The sequence below is a fragment of the Coturnix japonica genome, chromosome 12 (genome assembly GCF_001577835.2).
Source record: "Coturnix japonica isolate 7356 chromosome 12, Coturnix japonica 2.1, whole genome shotgun sequence".
NCBI classification, from domain to species: domain Eukaryota; kingdom Metazoa; phylum Chordata; class Aves; order Galliformes; family Phasianidae; genus Coturnix; species Coturnix japonica.
In genome coordinates this window covers 1,348,877-1,366,585 of record NC_029527.1, presented here as the reverse complement: position 1 = coordinate 1,366,585, position 17,709 = coordinate 1,348,877, and the positions used below count along the sequence as shown (strand labels likewise).

Sequence of the window (17,709 nt, the reverse complement as noted above, 5' to 3'; positions counted from 1 at the left end):
GCTGCCTTACTTCTAAAAGTGCCTTCTTCTGTCTCTTCTTTGGCAGGTCTCCGAAGCCGGGAAGGAGTCCTTGCCTTCGTGGTTACACTGGAATGCGGAGAGCAGCTCCCTGGAAGGGCTGCCCCTGGACACGGACAAGGGCGTCCATTACATCTCGGTTACCACGCTGCAGCCCTTCCCCAATGGCAGCTACGTGCCACAGGCCGCCAACGTCTTCTCCGTGGAGGTGCACCAGGAAGACCACAGCGAGCCGCAGTCGGTGCGAGCGGCGGCCCAGGACGTGGGTGATGCCGCGCCGTTCGTGTGTGGTGCGGAGGAGCCGGTCACCATCCTGACCGTCATTCTGGATGCCGATTTGACAAAAATGACACCAAAGCAGAGGATTGAACTTCTAAACAGAATGAGGAGCTTCTCAGAAGTGGAGCTTCACAACATGAAGTTGGTTCCTGTTGTAAATAACAGACTCTTTGACATGTCGGCCTTCATGGCTGGGCCGGGAAACGCAAAGAAGGTGGTGGAAAACGGGGCCTTACTCTCGTGGAAACTGGGCTGTTCTTTGAGCCAAAACAGCGTCCCCAACATCAGCAAGGTCGAGGCCCCGGCGAAAGAAGGGACTATGTCTGCCCGCCTTGGCTACCCTGTAGTTGGCTGGCACATCGCTAACAAGAAACCTCACCTCCCAAAAAGGATGCGGCGGCAGATCAACGCCACCCCCACGCCTCTGACCGCCATCGGGCCTCCCACCACTGCCGCTCAAGAGCCGCCCACGAGGATCGTCCCCACCCCAACGTCACCCGCCATCGCTCCCCCCACGGAGACGACAGCCCCTCCGGTCAGGGAGCCCATCCCGCTGCCGAGGAAGCCTACGGTCACCATCAGAACGAGGGGCCCCATCGTGCAGACGCCCACGCTCGGGCCGATCCAGCCAACCAGGCTGGTGGAAGGCACTGGGACAGTCTCCGTACCGATTCGCCCCACAATGCCCGGCTACGTGGAGCCCACCGCGGTGATCACGCCACCCACCACCACCACCAAGAAGCCCAGAGTCTCCACTCTGAAGCCCGCCACACCGTCCACCACAGACTCCTCCACAGCGACGACGCGCAGACCTACCCGGCGGCCCAAAACACCGCGTCCCACAAAGCCCCCCAGCACCACCCGCTCCCCCATCTCCAAGCTGACCACCGCCTCGCCACCCACCCGCGTGCGCACCACAGCCAGCGGCATCCCCCGGCCCTGGGAGCCTAACGAGCCGCCCAAGCTGACGAACCACATCGACAGGGTGGACGCGTGGGAGGGGACCTACTTTGAGGTGAAAATACCCTCAGATACTTTCTACGATAAGGAAGACACCACCACCGACAAGCTGCAGCTGACCTTGAAGCTGAAGGAGCAGCAGATGATAGAGGAGAATTCGTGGGTCCAGTTCAACAGCACCAGCCAGCTGATGTACGGCATGCCGGACCGCAGCCACGTGGGCAAACATGAGTACTTCATGTACGCCACCGACAAAGGGGGGCTGTTTGCCGTGGACGCCTTTGAAATCCATGTCCACAAACGCCCCCATGGGGACAAATCCCCGGTGAAGTTCAAGGCCAGGCTGGAAGGAGACCACAACGCGGTGGCGAATGACATCCATAAGAAGATCATGCTGGTGAAGAAGCTGGCCCTGGCGTTCGGCGATAGGAACAGCAGCACCATCACGGTGCAGGACATCACCAAGGGCTCCATCGTGGTGGAATGGACCAACAACACGCTGCCTCTGGAGCCCTGCCCCCGCGAGCAGATCCGGACTTTGAGCAGAAAGATTGCAGATGACTCCGGGGGGCCGAGCCCGGCTTTCTCCAACATCTTGCAGCCAGAGTTCAAACCTCTCAACGTGTCGGTCGTGGGCTCGGGCAGCTGCAGGCACATCCAGTTTGTCCCCGTCACCAAGGACGGCAGGGTGATCTCGGAGGCAACGCCAACGTTGGCGGCCGGGAAGGACCCCGAGAAGAGCAGTGAAGACGACGTGTACCTCCACACCGTCATCCCCGCCGTGGTGGTGGCCGCCATCCTGCTGGTGGCCGGCATCATCGCCATGATCTGCTACCGCAAGAAGAGGAAAGGGAAGCTGACCATCGAAGACCAGGCCACCTTCATTAAGAAGGGCGTGCCCATCATCTTTGCTGACGAGCTGGACGACTCCAAGCCCCCGCCGTCCTCCAGCATGCCCCTCATTCTGCAGGAGGAGAAAGCCCCGCTGCCCCCCCCGGAGTACCCCAACCAGAGCATGCCCGAGACCACGCCGCTCAACCAGGACACCATCGGGGAGTACACGCCACTACGGGACGAGGACCCCAACGCGCCGCCCTACCAGCCACCCCCCCCTTTCACCGCTCCCATGGAGGGGAAGGGCTCCCGCCCGAAGAACATGACCCCATACCGCTCCCCGCCGCCCTATGTCCCCCCTTAACAAACGGGACGCTCTCGGTGGGGGGGATGGGGGGACACGGGGGTCTCCGGTCCCACACCGGTGCCGCCTGCGGGCCGGCCACCCCCTTGCCGGCCGGGAAGCCGCCATCCCAGCCCGCTCCCAAGCAGGGCCCCCCTCTGGCTGCGCCCACCGCGCCGGAGTGCCCATGGAACCTGGGGGACACTCGTTTTATTTTTGCCTAACAAGCTTTGGTTTTATTTTATTCATAGAGAAATTCTCAGCTCGAAACCGCCTTCCTGGCGGGGGGGGCTTCCGGGCACGGCCGGGGCCGGCACGGAGGGCAGGGAGGAGGGGGGGGACGAGCAGGCAGCACTGGGGTGGCACTCTGGGTCTCCGCTGTTTGCCTTTAACACTAACTGTACTGTTTTTTCTATTCACGTGTGTCTAGCTACAGGACGTAACATGAAAGGTAGCCTAAAAAAAAGAATTAAATTCAAGGGACTTTCTCAAGAGTCGATGGTTTTAAGTTGTTACGTTTAATCTGCTGTTGACATAAACTCATGTATAGTGCTGGGGGCTGGTTGGGGGGCAGGGGGTGGAAGCGCTACGCTGCTGATAAGCTCCGGGGGTGTCGCAGGTTTAGGTAGAGGGGTGAACATAGAGGACATTGCCATAGAGGACATGGCCATAGAGGACATGGCCATAGAGGACATGGCCATAGAGGACGGCCGGCCCTGGCGCTGTGTGCGGGGGGCTCCGGCTTCGGTTTTGATTTCGTTTTCTATTCAAAGCAATCCTGTGCTTCTCACCCGGGGTCAGCCTGGGCCGGGGGGCACCCAGGGGGGATGAGCCGGGCACCGCACTGTGCGCCTGCATCGCCCTGAGTGACCGGGGGGGGGGAAGGGGGTCGGGGGGGCTCCGTGTAGAGCCGACCCCCGGGCGGGGGGTGTTCGGGAGCTGCGGGGGGGCTCCATAGCGCGGTGCCGTCCGACACCGGGACTAATGGGGGGCGATACCGGGTGGCGGTGTGTGTGTGCAGCGATGGGGGCTGCCAGGAAGGGGGGAAAGGATGGAAAAGGAAAAAGAATAAAGGAGGGGGGGGGAAAAGGCAATGGAAGGCAAAAAGCGGCAGCATGGCGGACAGGCCGAGCGATCCGAGACGTCTCAAATCGACTTTTTTTTTACTAAATTTTTTGATACAGCCTCAACTTGTTTTATTACAAAAGCAAAAGCATTAAAGATGGGTAACGCTCACAGCGTCTGTTCGGCTCCGCTTCTTGGGCCGGGATCCCGCCGGCCCCGCCCCGCACCGCCCGCTTATGGCTCCCCCTGCCGCCCGCATCCCGCCCCGCATCCCGCCCCGCCCGGCGCCGCCATGTCGGTATCTGCGGGCCCGGCTCGCTCCCCGTTGTCCTGCACCGCCCGCCCCGCCGCCCCCCTGCAGCTGCCCGGGGGGCTGGAGGCGGCTCGTCCCGGCGTTGCCGTCATCGACGTGCGCTTCCCCCGCGGCAGCGCGGCCGACGTGAGTTGCGGGCCGGGGGCGGGTGGTGCCGGTACCGGCTGCGAACCGGGCGGGTCGCGGTGCGTGTCCGGGGCCGTGACCGCTCCGCCCCCCCCGCAGGTGCACGAGATCGTCTTCAAGAACTTCTACACCGCCTTCCTGAGCGTGCGGGCGCAGCGGGCCGGGCCGCCGGGACCCCGCAAGTGGGTCACCTGCCTCCGCGACCTGCGGCTGATGCCGTGCCCGCACACCGAGCCGGGCGCTCAGGATTACTTCTCGCTCCGCCGCTCCCAGGTCCGCCTCGGGTGCACGGCTGGACAATGTCCCCCCCCGCCCCGCCTGACGCCCGCTGTCCCCCCGCAGATGCTGTGCGATATGGAGCAGGTGACGGCGCTGCGCTTCATCCTGCGGCAGCCCTCCCCGGCGTGGCTGCACTTCGGCATCGAGGAGCTGCAGCTCTTCCCCCCCGGCAGCAAGGTGACCCCAGGGGGCTCCGAGTGCGGGCACTGCCCGGGGGGGAGAGGGGAGCGTGGGGCCGGGGGTCCCCGCGGTGCCGCCCCCTCGGTGCTGCGGAGCGATGCTCGTAGCGCCCGTAACGACACGGAGGATGGTGGGGCCCGAAGTGGGGCGTGAGGGGCGGCTGCCCCGCGTGACCCTTTGGCTCCACCGCAGACCCCCCCGCAGGACGTTCCCTCCTGGCTGTCCCAGCTGAGCCCCCCGGAGCAGCCCCCCAGCCTGCACGGGGTGAGTGAGTGAGTGGGGCCGTTCCGTGCTGCGGGTGGGGCGGGGGTGGGGGCCGCCCTGCCGCGGGGTGCGCAGGTGTGGGTGGGCGGTGCTGGGGTTGGTCCTTCCCACCCACCACGTCCATGTGCAAAGCAGCCGGTGTCAGCGCTGCTGGCCCTTCTGACCCCAACCCCAACCATCCCAAATCCGGTACCCGACCCCGGGCAGCTTCCAGCCCTTCTGCAGCCATCCCTGACCCCGAGGCCGCTGCCCGGGGCTGGGAGCAGTTTGCAGAGTTCAGAAGGAAAATACCCGCGGCTCCAGGTGTTGTTTAAACCCGCTCATCCTCCGCCTGGGGACAGCGGAGGTGGGTGGTGGTGGGGAGGGGGCTTTGGGGTTCAGGAGGTGGCCGTGGAGACATGGCGAGCAGCAGCGCTGGGCTCCGGGTGAGCAGAGTCCAAGGAGAGCGGGGACAGAGCTCGGGTCACCCACGTCCCCGCGGGTTGTCACCGTGTGTCCCCACGTCACGCCGTGCTGGGAACAGAGCGCCGAGCTGCAGCGTGGCTGGTGCTGAGCCTCGGTGGCGCAATGAGGTTTTAATCATTAGCCAACGGCCCGCTCCGTGTCCCCGCTCCGGACGGGGCCGTGCCGCTCAGGGTCACGGTGTCACAGCGGCTCAGCCCCGAGGGCTGCCCGGCCCTCCCGGCCCCGCTCCCGGTATCGCTCCCGGTATCGCTCCCGGTATCGCTCCCGCTGCCTTCCAGGAGCTGCCCGACCCGGACAAGGTGGCGGCGGGGCTGCAGCAGATGTGGGCGCTGACGGAGGTGGTCCGAGCTCGCCAGGCGGCCTCGCGCATCGGGCGCTTCGACGTGAGTGCGGTGCGGGGGGTGATAACACGCTCCGGGATCCCCGCGGCGCTGCCGGAGCTCAGCGCTGCGTCCCCTCGGCAGGTGGACGGCTGCTACGACGTCAACCTGCTGTCCTACAGCTGAGCCGAGCCGCCGGAACCGGCGCGGATGCCGCAACCGATGGACTCCGACCCGGCCTTTGTCCCACTTCCTCCCGCGCCGCCCCCCGGCCGTGCCCCGCAGCCCCTCCCGCAGCGCCGTCTCCGCCACCCGCGGGCTCGGTTGGGGCCCGGCCCCCGCGCGTTCCGCCGCCGTGGCTCCGGATAAAGGCTGCTACCGCGCTGCCGCCTCCGCTCGTTTGTGCGGGGCCGGGGGCGGGGCGGGGGCGGGGCGGGAGGGCGGCATGTCCCAGGCGCCCCGGCGGGGCGGGCCGAGCCGAGCCGAGCCGTACCGAGCCGAGCTGAACCGGGCCGGGGTCGGAGGATGCTGCGGGCCGGGTGCCGCGCCGCGCTGGCCCGACGCCACTTGGCTTCGGCGCCGGTGAGTGGGGGGCGAGGGGCGGGGGGCGAGGGGAGGCCCGGCCGTGCCGAGCTAAGCCGGGCCGTGCCGCGCAGGAGGGGCTGAAGCAGACGCCGTTGGACGCGCTGCACCGGGCCCGAGGCGGGAGGATGGTGCCGTTCGCCGGCTGGAGCCTGCCCGTGCAGTACGGCCGGGGGCACCTCGAGTCGCACCTGCACACCCGGCGGCACTGCTCGCTGTTCGACGTGTCCCACATGCTGCAGGTAGCGGCCGGGGGGGGCCGGGGGCTGCGGGAGGGGTCCCGCCGCTCCGCCTCACCCACCGGCCCCTTCCAGACCCGGGTGTACGGGCGGGACCGCGTCCGCTTCCTGGAGAGCCTGGTGGTGGGGGACATCGCCGAGCTGCGCCCGGGGCAGGTACGGGGGGCGGCGGGCGGGCAACGGGACCCGGCACGGGGCTCCCCCAGTGGACCCCCGGTCCCAGCCCCCCCCCCACACACACAGGGCACCCTGACGCTGCTCACCAACGAGCGCGGTGGCATCGTGGATGATCTCATCGTCACCAACACGGCGGAGGAACATCTGTACGTGGTGTCCAACGCGGGATGCGCCGACAAGGACCGAGCCGTCATGGAGGTACAGGCAGGGCCGGGGCAGGGCAGGGCTGAGCCCCCCAACCTGTGCCCACGCTGCGGCCCCATCCCCGCAGGGCAGAGCGGCAGAGCTGCGGGCGGCTGGTGGCGACGTGCACCTCGAGGTGTCGGACAACGCGCTGCTGGCGCTGCAAGGTAGCGGGTCCCATGGGGTCACACCGGGTCTCATCCCACGGGCCCAGCAGACAGCCCTGCGCCCCCACCTCAATGCTGCCATCCCCAAGGCCGATGCCTGCCCCCCCCAGGGCCCTCCATGGCGCAGGTGCTGCAGAGCGGGCTGCCCGATGACCTGAGCAAGCTGACCTTCATGACCAGCACAGCCACCACCGTGTTTGGTGTGCCGGGCTGCCGCGTGACGCGCTGCGGCTACACCGGCGAGGACGGCGTGGAGGTACATGGCACCACGGGGCACCACGGGGCAGCTGCTCCCTGCATGGTGCTGTGCCCCCTGACACCCCCATCCCGCACAGATCTCAGTGCCTGCAGGGCGAGCAGTGGAGCTGGCAGAGCGGCTGCTGGGCTGCCCCGAGGTGTGGCCGGCAGGGCTGGCAGCGCGGGACAGCCTGCGCCTGGAGGCCGGGCTCTGCCTCTACGGCAGCGACATCGATGAGAGCACCACGCCGGTGGAGGCCGGGCTGCTGTGGACCCTGGGTAGGTGCAGCCTGTGTCCAACTGCCAGGCCTGAAATGCAGGTCCAGATTGCCAGTCCCAAAGTGTAGCCCCCCCAGTGCCAGTCCCAAAGTGCGGCCCCCAGTGCCATGCTTGGAGTGTGAGCCCCCATGCCAAGCCCTAAGAATAGCCCCCCCACCCCAGTGCCAGCCCCAAAGCGCAGACCTCAGCCCTCTGTGCCCCATAGGGAAGCGCCGGCGCACAGCCATGGATTTCCCCGGTGCAGCCGTCATCATGGAGCAGGTGAAGGAGAAGCCAAAGCGGAAGCGTGTGGGGCTGACATCAGTGGGGCCCCCCCTGCGGCCGCCTGCCGCCATCCTGGGCCCCGAGGGCACCCCCGTGGGCACGGTGACCAGCGGCTGCCCCTCGCCCTCCCTGGGTAAGAACATCGCCATGGGTTACGTGCAGGCTGCGCTCAGCCGCCCCGGCACCACGCTCAGCGTTGAGGTGAGGAAGAAGCAGCACCCGGCGCTGGTCACCAAGATGCCCTTCGTGCCCACACACTATTACATGGCCAAGTGAGACCCGGCCCCATTAAAGCTCCTCGCCCATCTCCTGCCTCGTATCCGGCGCTGGGGCAGCACAGGGTGGGGGGGGTCACAGTCCTTTAATGGTGCTGGTAATGGGGGGTGCTCCTCATTCACGGTGCGTCTTCCCCGGCTCCGCTGCTGCGCTGTCCCTGCGGAGATGGTGGTGTCAGTGGGGGGATGTGGGGCGGGCGGTGGGTGCACCCGGCTGGGGGGGGGCAGAGCTGGGCACACGGGGATGGGGATGGGAGTGGGGGATGCAGGCAGAGGGTGTGCACTGGGATGGACTGAACTGGGGGGCTGTAGTGGGGCACAGTGGGGTTGTGCTGTGGGCTGTGGGGCACACACTGGGGGGCACAGATAACACTGTGGCATGGGGACATGCACTGAGGGCACATCGTGAGGGGGCACAGCGGGGAGGGACGCATTGGGTGGGCACAGCAGGGCACAGCGATGTGCCAGGACCCAGCGGGGGGGGGGGGGGCACTGGGGTGGTGGCACGGGGACAGCGGGCGGCTCTGGGGGCACAGCCGGGCGGTGCGTTGGGGTACGTTGGTGCGGGGACACGGGACGGGCACCGGGAGGTAACGGGACAGCGGCACGGGGCGGGGGGGGCATGGATGGGATACACGGATACACGGATACACGGCCCCGGGGAGCCGGGGCGGGGGAAGGTACCGGGCCGGGGCCGCGCGGTGCCGGGGGTCGCACGGACTCACCGTGGCGGGCAGAACCGCTCGGCGGCGCCGTCGCGTCGTGCGGGGGACAGAGAGTGAGCGCGGGGCCGGGCGGGAGCGGAGCCGCCGTCGGTGCCCGGTGCGGGGGGGCGGCGGGCGGCCGGGCGGTAGCACAGCGCCGCCACCTCCTCGCCGTAGGAGCGCCACGCCAGGCGGATGGCGGTGAGGCTGAGCCCCAGCCACAGCAGCAGCAGCTGCACCAGCGCCACGCGAACGTCCTGAGTCGCCCACTCCGCCGCCAGCTCCCGGCCCAAAGCGCCCAGCGCCTCCCGCACCGCCGCCATCGCCGCCGGTACCGGACGGGGCGGGGCGCGGGGCGGGGCGGCGGCAGCATGGCGGGCGGGCGGTACTCACGGCAGCTGTGAGTGCGGGGACGGGGGCGGCGGGGGCCGGGCGGCCGTCTGAATAAATGCCGCTGTCTGAGTGCCGTGTCCGTGCCCGCAGGTTGGTGCTGGGCGGCGCCGGGCGGCGGCTGCGGGAGGCTGCGGTGCTGGTCGGGGGGCTGCGAGGGGTCGGAGCGCAGACGGCGGCGGCGCTGGTGCTGGCGGGGACGAGGAGGGTCGTACTGCACGATGATGGGGCGGTGCAGGGCGGGCAGCAGGTAGGGCAGCAGGTAGGGCAGCAGGTGGGGCGGTGCGGGGGCACTACGGGGCTGCTGGGGGTACGGGGCGAGTCGGTGTCCCGGTAAACGGGTCAGAGGGCTGGGGAATTGGACACGGGTACAGGGAGTCATCTCGGTGTGGGTATGGATCCCAGAGAGGGGTCTGAGTCGCTTGGGGACGGTTACGGGTGTGGATCGTGCTGATGGCACGGTGCAGATATGGGTGTGGGTGCTGGTGGGGTGTGGGCAAAGGTTCCGGGAATGAAGATGGGTGCAGGCTGAGGGTGCTGACAATAGTGCGAGTACAGGCAGGGGTCCCGTTAATAGGTGTGACTGTGGGCAGGGCCCCAGTAAGGGGTACAGGGATGTCTGGGGGTCTGGGAAGTGGACCTCGGTCCTATCAATGGTTGTGGGCACAAGAAGGTGCGGGGATGGGGGTTCCAGTAATGGGTACGGAGGAGCCATGGGGTGGGTACAGCTGGGAGATCCCTGTCCTGGGGGGGTTGGGGTGGCTGTGCTTGGAATGGGCTGTGGGCTCCCTGTTCCCGGTGTGGTTCCATCAGTTCTCCAGGCCCACGAGTGCCGCTGCCCCGCAGTTCCTCCAGGGGGAGCGCAGTGTGGGCCAGAACCGAGCCGAGGCGTCCCGGCAGCTGCTGGCCGCGCTGAACCCCGACGTGGAGGTGTCTGTGCACCGCGGGGAGCTGTCGGAGGAGTTCCTCGCTGCCTTCCAGGTGAGTCTGACCCCAGCCAGCAGCACCATGGGGCTCCAGTGCCCGCTGACAGCCCCGTGCAGGTGGTGGTGCTGACCCAGTACCCGCTGGAGGAGCAGCTCCGTATCGGGGACATCTGCCATGCCAGGGGTGTCTGCTTCATCGCAGCCGATGCCAAAGGGTTGGCAGGGTAAGGGCTCAGCACCGCGTGGCACCAGGGGCTGCCCCTTCTCACCCTGCCCTGTACCACCATGTCCCCGTCCCACTGGTGAGTGGGATCCGGCCGCTCAGAGCTGCTCCGTCCCTGCCCAGGCAGCTCTTCTGTGACTTTGGGGAGCACTTTGTTGTCCATGATCCAGCAGAAGGGGACCCGCTCTGTGCCACCGTGCAGCACATCTCCCAGGTAGGAAGCTCTGTGTTGTCCCTGCACCCCAGCACGGTGTCATTCCTGCTCCATGTCTCTGACCTGAAATACTTTGATGCCTCGCGCTGCCTGGATTGAGCCTCACATCTCTGCTCAGGGTAACCCGGGGATCGTAACGTGCACAGGGGCAGACAAGAACCGGGGCCACGGCTTCAGTGATGGTGATCTGGTGATGTTTTGTGGTGTGGAGGGCATGGTGGAGCTGAACAGCAGCGAGCCCTGCCCTGTACGTGTGCTGGGTGAGTGCCCTGTCCTGGGGGCTGCGGGGGTCCCTGCTGGTGACTCTGCTCTCATCCCTCCTGCTCCCCAGATGCCTTCAGGCTGGAGATCGGTGACACAAGCACCTTCTCCCCATACCGTGGGGGGGGCCGGGTCTCAGAAGTGCGGCCACACCAGGAGCACTCGTATGTACGTACCCCTGCACTGCAGCAGTGCCACCCCAGCAGCAGCCCCACGCCCCCACCACGTCCCCACGGCCCCCACACTGTGTCAGCAGGAGCCCCTCAGCCGGGCACTGGCCATGCCCAGGATCCAGGCTGGGAGCTGCACGGAGCTGCTGCGCAGTCACAGTCTGCACGCTGCCTTCCAGGCCCTGCACGTCTTCTGCCAGGAGCGGGGCTGCCTGCCCAAGCCCCGGGTACCTGTGAGTTTCCTCCCAGCCCCCCCAGCCCGCTCCCCCCACTGCACTGCCGTTACCCCTCTGCCTACAGGAGGATGCTGAGCGTGTGTTGGAGCTGGCACGTGAGCTGGGCTCAGCGCTGGGCCCTCTAGATGAGGATGTTGTGAGAGCGTTTGCCAGCGTCAGCGCTGGGGAGCTGTGCCCGGTGGCATCCTTCATCGGAGCACTGGCAGCCCAGGAGGCCATGAAGGTGAGCAGGGTGCAGGGGGCTCTGCTGTCCCCATGTGCTCGGTGGCCACCAGAGGGCACCTGCTGCCTTCATGGGGACACCGGGTGCTGGGAGCAGCAGGGTGCTGAGACCCCTGGCTGGGCACTGGCACCTCACTCACTCCAGGCCATCACGGGGAAGTTCCTGCCCCTGGAGCAGTGGTTTTACTTTGACGCCCTGGAGTGCCTGGCCATGGAGGGGGCTGCAGGGCTGAGGCCGGAGGACTGCGCCCCGGTGAGTGCCCGCTGCCGCTGGGTGCTGCGATGCCGTACACAGCCCCACTGACACCGATCCCTTTCCTGGCAGAGGGGGTCCTGCTACGATGGGCAGATCGCCGTGTTTGGGGCTGACTTCCAGGAGCAGCTGGGCCAACAGAAGTACTTTGTGGTGAGCAGGGTGCGGGCAGTGGGGTGGCACAACCGGACATTGGGGTGGCACAGCTGGACATTGGGGTGGCACAGCTGGGCACTGGGGTGCAATGGCTGTACCTTGCAGGTGGGAGCCGGTGCCATCGGCTGCGAGCTGCTGAAGAACTTTGCCATGATGGGGCTGGCAGCGGGGCCAGGTGGGGATGTCACCGTCACCGACATGGACACAGTCGCACACTCCAACCTGCACCGGCAGCTTCTCTTCCGTGAGGCTGACGTGGGGGTGAGCTCCCCCCAGGGGGTACCTGGGCAGTGCAGGGATGGGAGACAGGAGACAGGAGGGAGCTGTGCCCACTCTGTGCCCTGCAGAAACCAAAGGCGGAGGTGGCTGCAGCTGCAGTGCGGCTCATGAACCCAGATATAAGGGTGACAGCCCACCAGGCCCAGCTGGGCCCTGGCACTGAGAAGCTCTTTGGGAACACCTTCTTCCAGCGGCTGGATGCTGCTGTCAGTGCCCTGGACACGCTGAGGGCCCGTGAGTGTTTGGTGGGGCAGGGATGAGCCCTGTCTCCATGCTACCAGGATGGATGCATCATCCCCTGCTGCCCACAGGTGCCTACCTGGAGAGCTGCTGCATCCGCTCCCACACACCGCTGCTGGACACGGGCACAGAGGGGACAAAGGGCAACGTGCTGGCCATGGTGCCCCCCCTGAGCCAACCACTGCAGACAGGCAGTGACCCCGCGGATGGGAGCTTCCCACTGTGCACACTGCGCTTCTTTCCCTGTGCCATTGAGCATACGCTGCAGGTATGGCTGTGCACCCTTGCACCCTTTGGTGTCCCATCCCATCTTGTTTGCACGATGCGGCCTCAGCTGCTTCCTGCTGGGGGTCACCATCACGGTGAATGGGGAGGGGTCACAGTGTGGGAACCCAGCATTCAACCCCATCCCTACAATGCAGTGGGCTCGTGATGAGTTCAAGGGGCTCTTCCAGCTGCCTGCAGAGAGCATGAACCGCTTCCTGAGGTGAGTATAGACTCAGGAGTGGGGCCAGGCTCAAGGGACAGATGTCTATGGCCCGCACATGGCATCACTGCAGGGGTTTGCAGGGAGCTGCCAGAGGAGCCGGCGCAATGGGAGGCCATGGTGGTGCCTGAGCGGGTGCGGAGGAGCCTGCAGGAGCAGCCAAAGGACTGGGGGGACTGTGTGCGCTGGGCCCGCCGGCACTGGCAGCTCCGCTACCACGACAGCATCGTGCAGCTGCTGCATGATGTGCCACCCTCACACGTGAGCACGGCCCCCCTTGTGCCATTTGCTGGACAGGCATCCCCAGCCCTGACTCTGTTTTAACTCATGGCAGGAAACCAGCCCCGGTGTGCCCTTCTGGTCTGGGGACAGGAGGTGTCCCCACCCGCTGATGTTCGACCCCAGCAATGTGAGTGCATGGAGATACAGGGCCGGGGAGAGCTGCTGGTGGGCACTGGGCACAGCAGCAGGCAGAGCTGCACTGACAACCTGGATGGGCTCTGCAGCAGGATGGAGGATGAGCAGCACCTTCACCCTGTCTCTATTGCAGGACACCCACCTGGCATACGTGGAGGCTGCTGCCCAGCTCCTGGCTCACACCTACAGGCTGCCATCGTGTGGTGAGCGGGCGGCCACGCAGGATGTCCTCTGCCACACGGTGCTGCCACCCTTCGTGCCCAAGGACAGGCACTACATCCCCACTGCAGATGGCGTGGAGGAGGTGGAGGAGGCTCTGGGTAAGGCTACTGCATGTCTGCGTCCCCAGAAAGCCAATGAAGAGCATTGGGTCAGGAGCTGCAGTGATTATAATGGGTTCCTGGCCTGTGTCCCCAGAGCCTGGACAGCTGCTGGAGCTCGTGCAAGAGCTGGCAAAGTGGAAACAGGAGCTTGGAGAGGGCACAGAGGCGATGGACCCCATCAGCTATGACAAGGTACCGCAGCTGCAGGGCTCGGGGAGGTGGCACTGCTCCCCATGGGATGCCCACATCCCCACACTCTTCCCTGCAGGATGACGACCTCCACTTGAGCTTCATCACAGCTGCATCCAACCTGCGTGCAGAGAACTACGGCATCCCACCTGCCGACCGGCTGACAGTGAGTGCCAGCCCTGAGGGTCCCCGTCCCCACGGGGCAGCTGGTGACGCTCCCCGTGTCCTCAGAGCCAGCGCATTGCTGGGCGCATCGTGCCCGCCATCATCACCACCACAGCGGCCGTGGCTGCCCTGGCGTGCATGGAGGTTTACAAGCTGGTGTGGAGATGCCGGGACCTCCAATGTTACCGCAACAGCAACCTGTTCCTGTCCGAGTGCCTGCTGCTCCGCACCCAGCCCCTGCCAGCCCCCACATACTGGGTAGGATCCCCTCTCCCTTGGGCACACGGCAGCCCCACGTCGTGCCCCACGGCTGCTGTGTGCATCTGGCTGATGGGAAGCAGCTGCAGCAGCCGGCCAGCAGCTGGCACCGGGCCCGGGGCTGCCTGCGGGTGTGGGGGGAGCGGGGCTGGGGTCCCTCCCTTTCTGCTGGAGGGGGGAAAGCAAAGCCACGTCAGGGGCAGGGGGGGCAGGCCCAGATTGGGACCGTCTGGGCGATAGAGGCCCCTTTGTCTGGGGGTTTATGGCGTGCGAGGCAGCCCTTCCTGCGCGGCAGGAAGCGCCGATTGGAACCAGATTGGCCCGGGGGGCCCAGGGCCGGGGGCAGGAAGAGGGGGAGGGAAGTGCCTTCATCGCCTCCGCAACGGCTGTAGCTCAGCTTCGGGCTGCACGGACACCCCACGGCCCTGCTGCCATTGCACCCTGCTGCCCTGCTCTGTGCCATAGCCTCAGGGCGGCCCTTGAGGGCTGTGCCACCCTGCATGCAGTTGGCACCATGTCAGAGCAGAGGATGCTGCTCTGTGCTCTTTGGTCCCCATCTGTACCCAGCATCCAGCTCTGGGGCTCCCAGTGCAGCTCGGTGACACTTCATGCTGGGATGTGGCAGTAGTGCTGCCCTATGGCTCGGATCCCAGTGGTACCATGGGGTCCTGAGAGCCCACCAAAGCCGCGGCTTGGGGGACATTGTGTGCATGTGGCTGTAGTGGTGCAGATGGGGTTAAGGCCTCTCCCGGCACAGGCAGCAGAAGGCAGGAGGCGAGGGCGGCCCGCTGCCAGCATCCGCGGGACATGGCTGGGCCAGCACAGCACTGAGCGCTGCCTGCAGCGGGGCAGATGGTGGGCAGCCATGCCAAGTGCTGGGGCCGCATCCTGCACTGGGGCTGCAGCCGGGGTCACCAAACCCCGGGGGCCAAAGGCACAAGAAGAGGCGATTGTGTGGGGCTGGGCTGCTTGTCAATGGGGCTTTGTGCGTGGATGGGGACAGTGGTGCCGGGGGGTGGCTGTGTCCCATTCCAACTCCTTGTCCCCTAGCCCCCTCTTCTCAAACCCCTGTCCACAGCCCTCATCCATGCGCTCTGCTCCCCACACAGTACAGGGGGAAGGAGTGGAGCTGCTGGGACCGGCTGGAGGTGCGTGCTATTGGGGAGGATGGGCAGGCGATGACAGTGCGGGAGCTGCTGGCCTGGCTGCAGGAAGAGTACGGGTGGACCGTCACCAAGCTCCTGCATGGCAGCACCATGCTGTACGATGGGGAGGAGGATGAGGAGATGCGGGCACGGCAGCAGGCACAGAGGTAGGCAGCGGTTCTGGTGTTACAGGGCCCCCATCTCTCTCCTGCTCTGCTCCAGCTGCAGGGTAAACATCCTGCTGCCGGCAGCGCTTCCCCTGCTGGACCCCCGCCGGCCCCTGGCCATGGGGGCTGGGGGTCCGGCCCAGTGCAGAGTTTCTTTCCTGCCTGCAGGCTGTCAGATGGCGTGCAGGGCTCTGCAGAGCTGCAGCAGCTGGAGCTGCAATACGTGTGTGCCGGGGACCAGCTGGAGGACGCCTGCCCCCCACTTCTCTGCACCCTGCCCTGAGCCTGCGGGGTGCCCCGATGTCACCGCCTGCCCCACGCAATAAAAGCCATGGGATAAGCTGTGTTACGAGCTCCCTGCGTCGCACCCCCTGCCAGTGCTGCACCCCACAAAGGCGGCCGCGTCCGTATCGTACAAAACGGGGGTTTATTTACAGCGGGGGGGGCATGGCGGAGCTAGATGTAGCCGATGACGTCGTTGCAGATGATGGGCTGGCGGCTGCGGCTGTTCATGAGGGCGGTGAAGCGGTGGAAGTCCGTGGCCAGCTGGGCGATGTTGCTGTGGGACTGATGGAAGCAGGCTCCCTTGGGCTGCCCGCCCAGCCCCAGCGGGCACGACAGGCGCTTGGCGGGGTCGCGGCCCCCCGGCCGGGCTCCGTCGGCTCCTCGTGGCCGGGCCATGCTGGCCAGCTTGCGGCGCACGTTGCCCGAGAGGCTGAGCAGGAAGGCGGGCGGTTTGCCCAGCCGACGCGAGGGCTCCGCGGTCGGTCGGCGTCGGGGCTCGGCGCCCACCTCGGGCAGGTCCATCCAGTTCTCCACCAGGTCGGCGAAGCAGTTGTCCCCCAGCACCAGCGGCTGCCGGTTGCGGCTCTGCGACAGCAGCGACACCGTCCAGTCCCTCCCGTCGGCCGGTTCCAGCGCCCGCCACTGCTCCAGGCAGGCGTCCGACGTGGATTTGGGGCGGGCGCGGCGGGCGGGGGCGGGCGGGGGCACGACGGCGGAGAGTCGGTGATGGCGCAGGGAGGGCGGGGGCGGCCGCCGCAGCACCGGAGCTTCGTCCTCGCGCCACGTGCCCCCGGAGGCCTCCGAGTAGCCCGAGTCGCACTCCAGGCTGCGCTCGCTGGCGGGGGGCGAGCGGGCGGCCGGGCCCCGCTGCTCCTCCTCGCTGCAGGCGGAGCCGGGCCGGCGGGGCGCGGGGCGGGGGTCGTGTTGTGCCGGCCGCGTGCCGGGCATGTGCTCCCGGCGGCAGCGCTGCGGGGAGAAGGGCGGCTCAGCGTCGGGCCGGCGGCGGGCGCAGGTCCCGGCTCGCCCGCGGCCCCGGGCCCCGCTTTCCCGCAGCCCCGGCCCGGCGTGCGGCGGCATGTCGGAGCGAGCGGCGCCCGGCCCGGCCGTGCCTGCGGGAAGTGACACGGGGCCGAGGCACGTAGCAGCCCCGCGCCCCCCGCCACGGCCCCTCGCCGCCACGGGGCGCCCCGATGGGTGGGACGGGACGGGACGGGGCGACGTCCCCAGGGAGGGAGCTCCGCGCGAGGGCTCCGGCTGCCGTCGGACCCGCTTCCCCCCCGGCTTCGACGCGACCCGACCGCACGGGGCCGAGGGGCGGCGGGGGAACGGGGCGCGCTGCCGAGCGGCAGCGGAAGGAAAGAGCCCGGTCCCCGCGGCCGGGCCGCTCCTCTTTCTTGAATTCCTATTGTCTGAGCCCAAAAGCTGCTGCTACGTCCGCTTCCCTCTCTCGGATAGCGGCCCGTTCCGCGTCCCGTCCCGCCGCCCGCGGAGCCGCACGCCCGGTGTTCATTCCCCCGTCCCCTCTGCCCTGCCCTCACGTCTCTCTCCCCTCGCCCTCTCCCCGGTCCCCGCCACCGCCCCGTCCCGCCGTGGGGCGCTGGGAGGGCTCGGAGCGGGAGGGGCTCGGCGGGTCCCGGCTCCGCCGGTGTCGGTGCTGCGGCTGACAGCTGCCGTCCGTTCCCCGCCGGCCTCGCGCCCCCCGCCCGCGTCCCTGGCTCGGTGCTCCCACGCGTGATGTCACCGCGCTGATGTCACCCGCGGCCCCGCGCCCCGACACGCCGCGACCCGTCCGGCACTCACCGGCTCGGCGCGGCGCTGCCCGAGGCCGCCGTCCAGACGGGCGCTGTGCATCCCCGGCCCGGCCCCGCTCCCGGTGCCGGTGCCGGTGGCGGAGCGGCCGCGGCCCCGCGGAGCAGCGGAGCGCGGCTCAGCCCCGGCCCTGCCCGCCGCCTCCCGCCGCGGCGCCGCCCCGCCCGCCGCAGCCAATGGGGCCGCCGTAACGTGAGCCCGGCCCGTACCGGCACCGGCACCGCCCCGCCCCGCCCGCCGCCCCGGGGCCCCGCTCGGCGCGTCCGGACACGACCCGCGGGGCGAGGCGGCCCCGTTACCGAGGGGAGGGGAGCGGAGACCCGCCGCCCGCCCGCGCCTGT

At 67.9% G+C, this 17,709-nt stretch overlaps 6 protein-coding genes across 14 annotated transcripts in view; 4 read left to right on the top strand and 2 right to left on the bottom strand.

Moving 5' to 3' along the window:
- Window positions 1-2,931, top strand: part of DAG1 (dystroglycan 1) — a 30,819-nt gene extending 27,888 nt beyond the window's left edge. For all 5 annotated transcript variants that reach the window (XM_015874565.2, XM_015874566.1, XM_015874567.2 and 2 more), the window contains one exon: window positions 47-2,931. In XM_015874565.2, coding sequence (XP_015730051.1) covers window positions 47-2,455 — 2,409 coding nt within the window. In that variant the 3' untranslated portion in view covers window positions 2,456-2,931. The remainder of the gene's footprint in view (window positions 1-46) is intronic.
- An 820-nt stretch (window positions 2,932-3,751) lies between these two features.
- On the top strand, window positions 3,752-5,829 carry NICN1 (nicolin 1). The gene is made up of 6 exons (XM_015874572.1): window positions 3,752-3,938; window positions 4,038-4,211; window positions 4,281-4,394; window positions 4,590-4,661; window positions 5,405-5,509; window positions 5,591-5,829. Exons 1-6 carry the CDS (start codon window positions 3,792-3,794, stop codon window positions 5,630-5,632), a joined length of 654 nt encoding a protein of 217 aa, XP_015730058.1. The 5' UTR covers window positions 3,752-3,791; the 3' UTR covers window positions 5,633-5,829.
- Window positions 5,830-5,892: 63 nt separating this feature from the next.
- On the top strand, window positions 5,893-7,880 carry AMT (aminomethyltransferase). Its single transcript, XM_015874570.2, has 8 exons — window positions 5,893-6,028; window positions 6,103-6,270; window positions 6,343-6,423; window positions 6,511-6,642; window positions 6,716-6,794; window positions 6,905-7,050; window positions 7,130-7,310; window positions 7,516-7,880. Exons 1-8 carry the CDS (start codon window positions 5,972-5,974, stop codon window positions 7,848-7,850), a joined length of 1,179 nt encoding a protein of 392 aa, XP_015730056.1. The 5' UTR covers window positions 5,893-5,971; the 3' UTR covers window positions 7,851-7,880.
- Window positions 7,881-7,916: 36 nt separating this feature from the next.
- On the bottom strand, window positions 7,917-8,914 carry TCTA (T cell leukemia translocation altered). The gene is made up of 2 exons (XM_015874573.2): window positions 8,575-8,914; window positions 7,917-8,007 (listed from the first exon to the last, which is right to left on the bottom strand). Exons 1-2 carry the CDS (start codon window positions 8,874-8,876, stop codon window positions 7,965-7,967), a joined length of 345 nt encoding a protein of 114 aa, XP_015730059.1. The 5' UTR covers window positions 8,877-8,914; the 3' UTR covers window positions 7,917-7,964.
- A 72-nt stretch (window positions 8,915-8,986) lies between these two features.
- On the top strand, window positions 8,987-15,619 carry UBA7 (ubiquitin like modifier activating enzyme 7). 5 transcript variants are annotated; one of them, XM_015874561.1, is made up of 22 exons: window positions 8,987-9,193; window positions 9,790-9,924; window positions 9,987-10,093; window positions 10,216-10,306; window positions 10,425-10,566; window positions 10,638-10,735; window positions 10,824-10,970; window positions 11,038-11,196; window positions 11,341-11,448; window positions 11,521-11,601; window positions 11,710-11,865; window positions 11,952-12,117; window positions 12,195-12,391; window positions 12,546-12,610; window positions 12,694-12,871; window positions 12,945-13,019; window positions 13,161-13,347; window positions 13,445-13,542; window positions 13,619-13,705; window positions 13,771-13,962; window positions 15,072-15,274; window positions 15,443-15,619. In XM_015874561.1, the coding sequence occupies exons 1-22, from the start codon at window positions 9,002-9,004 to the stop codon at window positions 15,555-15,557; spliced, it is 2,979 nt and encodes a 992-aa protein (XP_015730047.1). In that variant the 5' UTR covers window positions 8,987-9,001; the 3' UTR covers window positions 15,558-15,619. The 5 variants fall into 5 exon arrangements, with proteins under 5 accessions (XP_015730047.1, XP_015730042.1, XP_015730049.1 ...); XM_015874556.2 differs by lacking the exon at window positions 8,987-9,193 and having other exon boundaries at window positions 9,258-9,924; window positions 10,052-10,093; window positions 10,220-10,306; window positions 10,821-10,970; XM_015874563.2 differs by lacking the exon at window positions 8,987-9,193 and having other exon boundaries at window positions 9,259-9,924; window positions 10,220-10,306; window positions 10,821-10,970.
- Window positions 15,620-15,682: 63 nt separating this feature from the next.
- On the bottom strand, window positions 15,683-17,499 carry INKA1 (inka box actin regulator 1). The gene is made up of 2 exons (XM_015874564.2): window positions 17,360-17,499; window positions 15,683-16,525 (listed from the first exon to the last, which is right to left on the bottom strand). The coding sequence occupies exons 1-2, from the start codon at window positions 17,408-17,410 to the stop codon at window positions 15,731-15,733; spliced, it is 846 nt and encodes a 281-aa protein (XP_015730050.1). The 5' UTR covers window positions 17,411-17,499; the 3' UTR covers window positions 15,683-15,730.
- Between the last annotated feature and the right edge of the window lie 210 nt (window positions 17,500-17,709).

Coding starts and splice junctions, on each gene's coding strand:
- NICN1 (XM_015874572.1), top strand. CDS start 3,792: ATGTCGGTATCTGCGGGCCCGGCTCGCTCCCCGTTGTCCTGCACCGCC. Junction 3,939..4,037: donor CCCGCGGCAGCGCGGCCGAC/GTGAGTTGCGGG, acceptor CCCCCCCCGCAG/GTGCACGAGATCGTCTTCAA. Junction 4,662..5,404: donor AGCCCCCCAGCCTGCACGGG/GTGAGTGAGTGA, acceptor GCTGCCTTCCAG/GAGCTGCCCGACCCGGACAA.
- AMT (XM_015874570.2), top strand. CDS start 5,972: ATGCTGCGGGCCGGGTGCCGCGCCGCGCTGGCCCGACGCCACTTGGCT. Junction 6,271..6,342: donor ACGTGTCCCACATGCTGCAG/GTAGCGGCCGGG, acceptor GGCCCCTTCCAG/ACCCGGGTGTACGGGCGGGA. Junction 7,311..7,515: donor CGGGCTGCTGTGGACCCTGG/GTAGGTGCAGCC, acceptor TGTGCCCCATAG/GGAAGCGCCGGCGCACAGCC.
- TCTA (XM_015874573.2), bottom strand. CDS start 8,876: ATGGCGGCGGTGCGGGAGGCGCTGGGCGCTTTGGGCCGGGAGCTGGCG. Junction 8,008..8,574: donor GAGCGGTTCTGCCCGCCACG/GTGAGTCCGTGC, acceptor CCATCTCCGCAG/GGACAGCGCAGCAGCGGAGC.
- UBA7 (XM_015874555.2), top strand. CDS start 9,397: ATGGCACGGTGCAGATATGGGTGTGGGTGCTGGTGGGGTGTGGGCAAA. Junction 10,094..10,215: donor GATGCCAAAGGGTTGGCAGG/GTAAGGGCTCAG, acceptor GTCCCTGCCCAG/GCAGCTCTTCTGTGACTTTG. Junction 12,118..12,194: donor CCTGGACACGCTGAGGGCCC/GTGAGTGTTTGG, acceptor TGCTGCCCACAG/GTGCCTACCTGGAGAGCTGC.
- INKA1 (XM_015874564.2), bottom strand. CDS start 17,410: ATGCACAGCGCCCGTCTGGACGGCGGCCTCGGGCAGCGCCGCGCCGAG. Junction 16,526..17,359: donor GGCAGCGCCGCGCCGAGCCG/GTGAGTGCCGGA, acceptor TTCTCCCCGCAG/CGCTGCCGCCGGGAGCACAT.